At 29.8% G+C, this 9,306-nt stretch overlaps 1 protein-coding gene and 1 long non-coding RNA gene across 2 annotated transcripts; both read right to left on the reverse strand.

Annotated features, from left to right (window-relative positions):
* Window positions 1–223: 223 nt before the first annotated feature.
* On the reverse strand, window positions 224–1,014 carry LOC136076074 (tigger transposable element-derived protein 4-like). The gene is made up of 2 exons (XM_065789539.1): window positions 567–1,014; window positions 224–420 (listed from the first exon to the last, which is right to left on the reverse strand). Exons 1-2 carry the CDS (start codon window positions 1,012–1,014, stop codon window positions 224–226), a joined length of 645 nt encoding a protein of 214 aa, XP_065645611.1.
* A 6,123-nt stretch (window positions 1,015–7,137) lies between these two features.
* LOC136076957 (uncharacterized) lies at window positions 7,138–9,011 on the reverse strand. The gene is made up of 5 exons (XR_010636718.1): window positions 8,803–9,011; window positions 8,626–8,719; window positions 8,512–8,550; window positions 7,724–7,919; window positions 7,138–7,499 (listed from the first exon to the last, which is right to left on the reverse strand). It is a non-coding gene; the product is annotated as an uncharacterized LOC136076957 (long non-coding RNA).
* Between the last annotated feature and the right edge of the window lie 295 nt (window positions 9,012–9,306).

A 9,306-nucleotide genomic window follows, 5' to 3' on the forward strand; every position in this document is an offset into this window, starting at 1 on the left:
ACTCTTTCATCTATAGATCTTTTCCAATCTTTAAAATACACTCAGATTCTATATCTCGAACACGAAGGGGACCAGGAAAAAAGTTCGAGATATCGAGAGTTCGAGATATCAAGAAAGGGGTTGAAAATAAGCAAAATCGCCCGACTTTCGTTAAAAAAGAAGTTATTTTTCTGGCAAAAATCATTAACAACAAAAACTACAACTTTTGGAAAAAATATGTTATCTAATATTGCTTCAAATTATCCATTTTTTCCATCTTCATTAAATCCTCAAGTTTTAGTGCTAGAGATTGTATTTCATTTCCGTAATTTGAGCAGTATTGCGAAGCATTTTGAAGCGTTTCAAAAGCATTTTCTAATTGAATATCAGATGGGCGTGGCGGGGCTTCGTCGTCAATAGCATCGTCAACGCTACCTTCAACTTCATTATGTCGTTTTCAAAATTAGGGTCTAAAATCTGAGCAATGATTTCAGCATCAGTAGCAAGTAAACCGGTGGTTACTACATCGCAATCTAAACCAATGTAAGATTCCGCTGAGATCTTCTTGGACGGCACGAGGATCTAACTCTCGCAAACGGTTAAGTTTCTTGTTAAAAATTTAAAATAATGATCATCATCAGCTTCTTCAATACTCTTGTTTGTTTTGCTGATACCAGCTTTTTTAAAGCAGTTGATGACAGTCTCCTTCGAGACAGCATTCCACGAAGAAACAAAATCTTTCATTCCTTGAAGTATAGAAATTTTTGGCATGGGTTCGTTATTATCGACAGCCTTGATACACAAGCGCACAATTTTGTGACGATAATGAGCTTTAAGACTTCGTATTACGCCTTGATCCATGGGCTGAAGGACAGATGAGGTGTTAGGGGGGGAAAATATTAGGTTGATGTTGCTTAGCCCTTCAATGTGTGGGTGGGCAGAACAGTTATTCACCAGGAGTGCTACTTTCCTGTCTTGAGCACGAAAAAATGAGTCAAGTTTCATTACCCATTCTGTAAAAAGGTCTCCGGTCATCCAACTTTTTAGCTGATTTTTATATGTGCAAGGAAGTTGTTTAATATGATAGATGAAAACACCGTGGGTTTTTAGACTTTCCAATAACAAACATAGGTAATTTTTCTCCCGTTGCACTCCCTGCTGCTATGCCTGTTAGTCTGACTTTACTATTTTTTCCCCCAAAACATTTTTCTCGTGATAAATGGTATGTTTTGTTTGGTAGGCACTGGTAAAATAGTCCAAACTCATCGACATTGAAAATGTTTTCAAGCTTGTAATTCAAAAGCAATGTTGGAAGTGTAGTTTCATTCCACGAAGCAGTCATATTATTCGTCACGGCGGCACTTTCGCCTGAGATTATTTTAAAGCTGACGCCGTTCCTAAAAATAGGAACAGAATAATTGAATTTTAATTACACGTTTAAAAAACTAAATAAATTAAATATAAACAGATACATGTTATTTGTTTATATTAAAATTGAACAAGATTTGACAAAATTTAACTGACCTTTCTTTCCAATTATGAAACCAACAATCAGATGCTTTAAAATCCAACTCTCCTAATGCTTCTGCAAATTTTAGTGCCTTTTCTTTTAGTATGGTACCATCAATTGGTACTTGTTGACTTCTTTTTGCAACGAACCACGTGTATATCGCCTTGTCTACATTTTTGAAATTACCACTACGAAGTTTTCTTCCGTTTAGATTTTGTGTCATTTTTTTCCAGTGAGGTTAATAACTTGGTTTTATTTTTAATCCAGGTTGATAATGTGTTCTTTGGGACTCCATACTTTTTGGCAACCTCTTTGTTAGACATCCCAGTCTCTAGGTCTTTTAATGCCTTGCATTTTTCTATTATAGATTTGTTCGTGAGTTTTCGTTTAACGAGCGGCATGTTGCTGCGTTTGACAAAAAGAATAAATTATATATTAAAGGAAAACTTTTCAGAAATTCGATTCTTAAAAAAAATTGAGTTAAAATTTTTTTAAATTCCAATTTTTTTCGAAAATTGGAATTTAAAAAAATTAAATTTTATTAAAACATTTTTGAAAAAAAAAATGTTGAAAAGTTCGAGATAACGAGAGAAAATTGCCCTGTGGACCGAAAATATTGTTCGAGATACCAAAAAGTTCGAGATAATAAGGTTCGAGATATCGAGAGGGATTTTAGCCTAAACTAGTACGTTATGCCCATGGGACCGCTAAAAAGTTCGAGATACTCAAAAGTTCGAGATATCAAGTATTCGAGATATCGAGAGTCGACTGTAATCCAAAAAATTATTTAAAAGGAAATTAAATTGTAAATCATTTTGGTCTGTGTATTTTTGAAGGAAATACACAGTTATTTTATATTAATTTTATGTTCTTCAAGAGATCTACTGTTAACACAATCAAAAAACATGTCCATTTTTTCACAAAAACTAGCTGTCTCTTTATGTTCCTCAGTTCCAAAGGTTTTCAAAACAGATGCTATGGTTTGGCTTAAAATTTGGGTAGCTAGTTTTACAGTCATAGCAGAGTAAGAGTTTATGTGTATGTGCTCATTAGTTAACTTAGGCATAAGTTTTAAACCATTGTCTAAATCTTCATAATACAATTGAGTAATGTGCTGCCACAGTAAGTATTTTCCATTGTTCCACAAGTAGCGTGTACATTTTCCTGCGCCAGAGTTTAATAAGCAATTTCGAGCAGTTTTCATCAGGTGTGGTGGGTCTGCTACAAAGTATATGATATCTATATTTGGCATACAAATTTATTGTTTTAAAAATAACAGGAGTAATCATATCTCCACATATAACGGTGACTCTAATCATTGTTCGGTCAACACTGTTCAATGATGTACAAAAAAAATCACTTATAAATAATCATGACAGGTAATCTGTGAAATAAAGGAATAATCTGTTTGCAATATCACTTAGCAATAGGAAACGCCGTTAAAAAGTTTGTGTGCACTGTCACGCTTCATTTACGCTCTATTTTTGTGTCAAAAGGTTAAACAATAGATTTTACGGAGTTTCCAAACCAGTTAAGTCTATAAACTATGGTTAAAGTTATGAATATTTCTTACATATGATATCTTACGTATCACTTTATATGTCTTTGTTTGCCGTTTTTTAAATACAAAACTTATCAATAATTTAGAGGTTTAAAATTCAAACTTACTGTTTTCGTCGCTAGAAATCTTTTTTATATTTTACTCATATTTTATAATAACGAGGAAAAAGAAAACATTCCTTGAATTAGATAGTTTAAGATAGTTTCAATAACATTTCTTGTTGTTCTAGGTTTTAATATAAGATTTGAACACATAAAAATGCTGCTAAATGCAATAATATTTTTTTTATTTTTGGTCGAATTAGTTCAAACAGTTATCATATGTAAAATTAAAAAAAAATGTGTTCCGGGATATAACAGTGATATCCCGGGAAATCCCGCTGCCACTTTTATCATCCCCGTGATCCCGGGATCCCGTTTGAGAAACCCTAGTGAGAAGGCTTATAGTTTTCTAAACAATAAACATATTGCAAAATTTTTTGTTCTGGTGCTCTTTTATTTTGTGTATGAAAACCTGATGTTGTAAAGTTATTTTTAATTCTATAATTATGAGAATAATTTTGGTGTGCATATTTATTTAAAGAATCATATTTCAAATTTTTATGTTCATTTTTTTCATAACTTGATTTGTTTTCTTAAGTTCTTTTAGATCATTGAAATCTTTAATTTTTTTTATTTTTAACAAAGAGTCCATATGTGCTGAAACTAAAACTTGTGTATTACCGTATCTGTTTATCAAGATTTCAATGGCCTTTTTATAATTTCCTGAAAATCAAAGTGAAAGTCCTGATTTTTTTAAATAATTAAATCGATTTATATCACTTAAACCTTCATTCCTCTGAATTGATAAATTAAATTGGTGTCAAAAACCCTGTCAATCTACGGGATTCCCATTAAAAACTGGCAATTCTAATTAGGTAAAATACACTTAGTTTGATTTAAACTTTTAACAGAATCTTTATGCGATTCATTTATTTTTATACTTCATAATTTTAATGTCACTCCAGCCATCAACACATGATAAAACTCAACTACTCTTGCACTCCCACAAACGTCATTTTCAATTACTAAATTATTTAATATTTCTTCATCAATTTTGTTTAATCTCTCCTGAAACTCTCGCTTAAATTATTTTTTAAACCTACTAATTTGGCATGGTTAAACTCCTCACTCTCTAATTCCGGCCATTTTGCTCAATAAATTTCCAAAACTTACTCGTAACGCTCTTCTTCTCGCTACTTTCCTTGAAACGCGGCTGCCATTTTTAAATAAATATGTACAACAGCTCACAATCAACACCTTCAACAATTAAATTCTAATTCTATGAAACCTTCCCGAACAAAATCACAAATAAAAAACTCAACTTACTTCAACGTTCAATAATTCAAACTTTTCTTGACTCTCATCTTTCTTTTAATCTTTTGATTCGGTATCTCTTCATAGTCCCTCAGCGGACGCCATGTAAAATCTCGAGGATTGAAAACCGTTCCTTTGGAGAAACTATGTATTTAAACTAGTAAAAAATACAAAAGTGTCTACGCTGCTCCACCAACAGAATATATAATAAAAAGAGGTCCGTGGAGACCATGCACCAATAAATTATCCATTACCAATAATAACAATAATTAGGTTACAAATGCCAACAACACCCACTTACAATAATTTAACAACAACCACTTACAATAGTTAAATAATAAATATCACTTTGAACAAGCTCCTTTACAATTATTAAATTATTACTGTCACTTTTAACACGCTTTCTTACAATAATTAAATTTTTACTGTCACTTTTAACAACTATATAAGAAAACCTTTGAAGAAAACCTTAGTTCTTACACTTATCAAATAATTTAATTAAAGGACTTCATAGTAAACCTCGAAATACATAACAATTTTGGAGTGTTTTCAAAAAATCTTGTTAATGTGTCATTTGACCAGCTTACATTCACTATAAACGAAGTTATTACAAATTTTATTTAAGGAAAATTTTTTTTGAATATTTTGTACAAAATATTAAACATGATACTAGGCACATTTACTCTTCAAGGTTGTAGATTTTTGAATAAAAAAGACTGGAAAAGATTTGCAACTTTATTTTGAATTGAGTTTTGTTTTACGACACGTATTTATTTTTAGGTATTTTAGTTAAACTAATTAAGAGTGATTATAAAATTTAACAAAATTGAGAACAGAAAATGGTAAATTTGTTAAACCCAATGTTTTTAGCTGATATAGACTTTTTTAAATTAAAATTATTTTTTAGGATCTAACTAATTACAAACCTATACTGTTGAATAAAAACCTATATTCTAGAGGCAGAAGGATTGATTATACCACCTGTACAACTAATTACTGGTGTGTCATAATCAATAAACTCATTAAATACTTCAAATTTTTGATTTTGAAATATTTCAATACAAAAACGCTTTTTGCTCATTTAGTTTAAAAAAAAAAAGCTTAAGACATTTTTTTATATCTCTAAAAAAACACAACAAATATGATTTATCTCATCATTTTTATGCTTTATTATAGGTAACAGATAGGAACAATGTTAAAAATGAAATTTATTTTTAGTTATTTAGATGCTCCAAGAACATCTTATAGTCTTATCAAAGAGCGCCGCGGAACTGCATTTAACCTGACCATTGAACCACGAACCTTCAGTTAAGAAGCCAGCACTCTAACAAATACACAACGGGTGCTGAAATATAAAATATAATCTAAGTAGGCCACATTTTTAAATTTTATTTTTCAAGTAAAAGCTTAGGTTTTGAAATTCAATAAAATTTGCTGACATGTCATTTAATCATTCGAAGTTCATTTAGAAAAACGTATTTTAATTATCGAAATTAATTTAGCTGTTAGATAATTTTCGAAATTTTATCAAAATAAAAATTTATTTCAAAAAAAGCATATTATTCAAAAACTGCAATTTTAATATTCAAAATGTCAAAAAATAAAACTTTAAATACAAACAACGTAGGCTTTTCCAACACTACTTAGTAAAAAAAACAAAACAAATAGTTTGAAATAGAAGATGGTACAAGATCAAAAAAGGTTTGACAATTTTTAGTTTCTGCCGGTGATAAAACAATGTTTTGTCAGTATAATTGCTTTATTAAAATGTTGTATGAGTTTAAAAGTAAAAAAGATTTCAAGTTTAATCTGTTACCAATTGGAAACAAAAAAAGGTATTGCAAAATAAACACGTGCCGCAAAAAAACAAATTAACTTCATAGAGTACCATCAATTAGCAATAAACATAACCATGAATTTATTTTGTTATACAAAAAAAAAAAAAATTCGTGTATAGATTTGCATTAAAGACATTTAGAAAAACCGATCGGTATTTAAAAAAATACTATTTGTTTTTGGGTTAAGTTGCTATAAAAAAAAAAGCCATGTCCTCTATTCTCCCCTACTTCTGTAAATAAACTATAAATAACATGCTCGAATGAATGACGATAATTCAATTGCAAAGAGTTGCAACTACGCACGAAAACCCAGTTATAACAAACCCCCGGTGAAATAGAAATAATACAAACGAGCTACCACTTATTTTAAAATAAAACCTCAATTTTGTAAGAACAAGTCTTTTGATAAGAAATGTAGCTAAAAATATTTACAATTACATTTCCAATATCGCCGACGAATTACCACATGAAGATAAAAACATAAACCATACAAACTTTTTCTTTAACAGATTTTTAAATTTTTGGGAATAAAAATGGTCATCATTTTTCAAAACTTAGGTTTTGGATATATTTACATTAAAATTTATTGAATAAAAAACTCAAAAATAATTACGAAAAAATTTAATCGATACATGTACAGTATTAATAAAATATATGCGATAGAACATCGCATGTATTAGAATAACATGTAATGTATGCAAAAGAACATCGCATTTATTAGAATTACATATAAAAAATGTAGTGTTGGAGAACTACATGCTGAATGTAACATGCTAAAACTACGCATAAAAAGGAATTATGTAGCTAAGTTATAGAACATTACGCATTGTAAAATGCATACGTTTGTTACAAAAAGCAAAACTAAAAGAGACCATTTTTAAAGAAAACGTCTGGTAACTTATATCTTAATGAGTATTTCTCATAAATCTATCTTGTTAGTATTTTTTATCAGTCACAACTTTTTGACACAGTCACTTCATTAGAGAAACGCCATATCAAGTACCACTGCAACAAAAAATAACACTGATCAGGAGTGTCACTTAAGAAAACTGCAATAGCAATAACTCAAACCGTTAATTATAGCGAAAATAAACAACTTTTGATTTAGTTTATCTTAAACGAGATGGCTATGCTAAAGATACTAAGCTGTCAAAATTATTTTAACATTAAGTATTCGTATCGTTTATTTGGTCAACTATTGTCTTCAAATATATATCGACATTGTCAGATACGTCGTTTGCATCCAACTTTTCATCCTAAATTCAATAAACCAAAATTAGAAAATTAACAAATATAAATGATTTCTATATTACCTCTATATTTATATCACTTTATAAATCAAATATTCCTCGATATTTATATAGTTATATAAATTAATACCTAGTTATTATTAATGAATCAATACCTCGTTATTACTTATAGAATTAAACCAAGTTAATATTTATGAAATAAAACCTAGCTATTATTTATGAAATAATACCTCGTTTAATATACTTCTTAACATGACGTTGACGCCTTGTCTAAGCTCTTTCAAGGTTTTTGTAATTTTTGTAACTTGCTGTTTGCATTCTTTAAAGTTCTTTTTCCACGTGTGATTTTTCTATATAAACTTCTTTCAATTTTTTATCAGCCTCGTCGACTTTGGAATTGAGATTCTCACGTGTCGCCTGTAGTTGCTAAAGTAAATACAGACACAATTAAAATATTTATTGATATAATTAAGAAAAAAAATTTCATTATTTCTTTCTCTAATTATATCAATGATCAAGCCTGGGAACAACCCTATCATTCATGTACTGGTGGTGTCATTTTTTGGATTAGAAATGTTCTATTATTCATGTACCGGTTAGGTCAGTTTTTAATTTAGAAGCGTCCTTTAATTTATGTACTGGTGGGGCCAGTTTTTAGTTTAGAGTTTTATTTAAATAGTGTCATTTGTAAAACAATGCCGCGAGTTGAATTTAAGTTGCAAGGCTGTTTTAATGTTTTAAATCAAGTGACAAGGTTGTTTTAATAGTGTAATAATTTAAGTGAAAAGGTTGTTTTAATAATGTAATAATTCAAGTCGCAAGGTTGTTTTAATAATGTTTTAATTCAAGTCGCAAGGTTGTTTTAATAATTTAAGCCGCAAGGTTGTTTTATTAAGACACAATTGAGACTTTTAAGACAAGTTTTATTTTAAGCGCAGATCATAATGAAATATTAGTGAAGTCAGTAACATATATTTTAAAATGTTTTGTAAATAACCTTTTTAAAATCAATAAATACCTTTTTAATGTTTCGTTCGTAATCATCAAAAAACGTGCTCTGCAAAACAAACATTTAACGAGAATTTAAAATAGAACACAAAATTTTTTTTAAAAAAAATTTCTTATTACTTACTAATGGAAAATCTCGAAGTTGCTGTGGTGTAAGAGAAAGAATGTCTTTTTTAGGTATTTTAAAATCCGGAGCACGAAAATAGCAGAGACAACGACTAATAATATAAACCGTTCATAAAATGATTGAATATTTTTTATCAAGTTCATAAAACTACTAAAAAGTAGAAAATTAATATACCTTAACAGATAAGTGACTTTTTCAAGCAGTTCGCCCTTTACTGATTCAGAGCTGTCCAGAGAACTGACTCCAACCGCCGAAGAAGTTACGTCACCAACATTTGTCGCAGGAGAAGTAACTTCGTCAACATTTTTAGAAGTCTCAGAATTCAACGTTTGTTCGGAATTTATACTTGGCTAAAAATCGAAACTTCTACACAAACTTTTAGCAAAACATAAAATGTTAAAAAACTTTTACAAATACATACAGTAGTTTCAACCACATAGCAACAAACTAAATGCTGTATTGTTATAGTGGTATATAGTGTGGTAGTGTTAGACCCCTAGCATTATAAGCAAAAAGTTTGATTCCCACCATGGTAGTACCGCGCTCAACTTGCTTTTTCACAAAATAGCGTTAAAGAGTTGAAAAAAATTGAACCCTCTCCCCTTCCTTTAGTATTCGGAGCCGCGACAATGATTTTTAGTCATCATTTTTTCAATCATCATTTTAATCACTTGTGTT

Source organism: Hydra vulgaris, chromosome 02, assembly GCF_038396675.1.
Source record: "Hydra vulgaris chromosome 02, alternate assembly HydraT2T_AEP".
Taxonomy (NCBI): Eukaryota; Metazoa; Cnidaria; class Hydrozoa; order Anthoathecata; family Hydridae; genus Hydra; species Hydra vulgaris.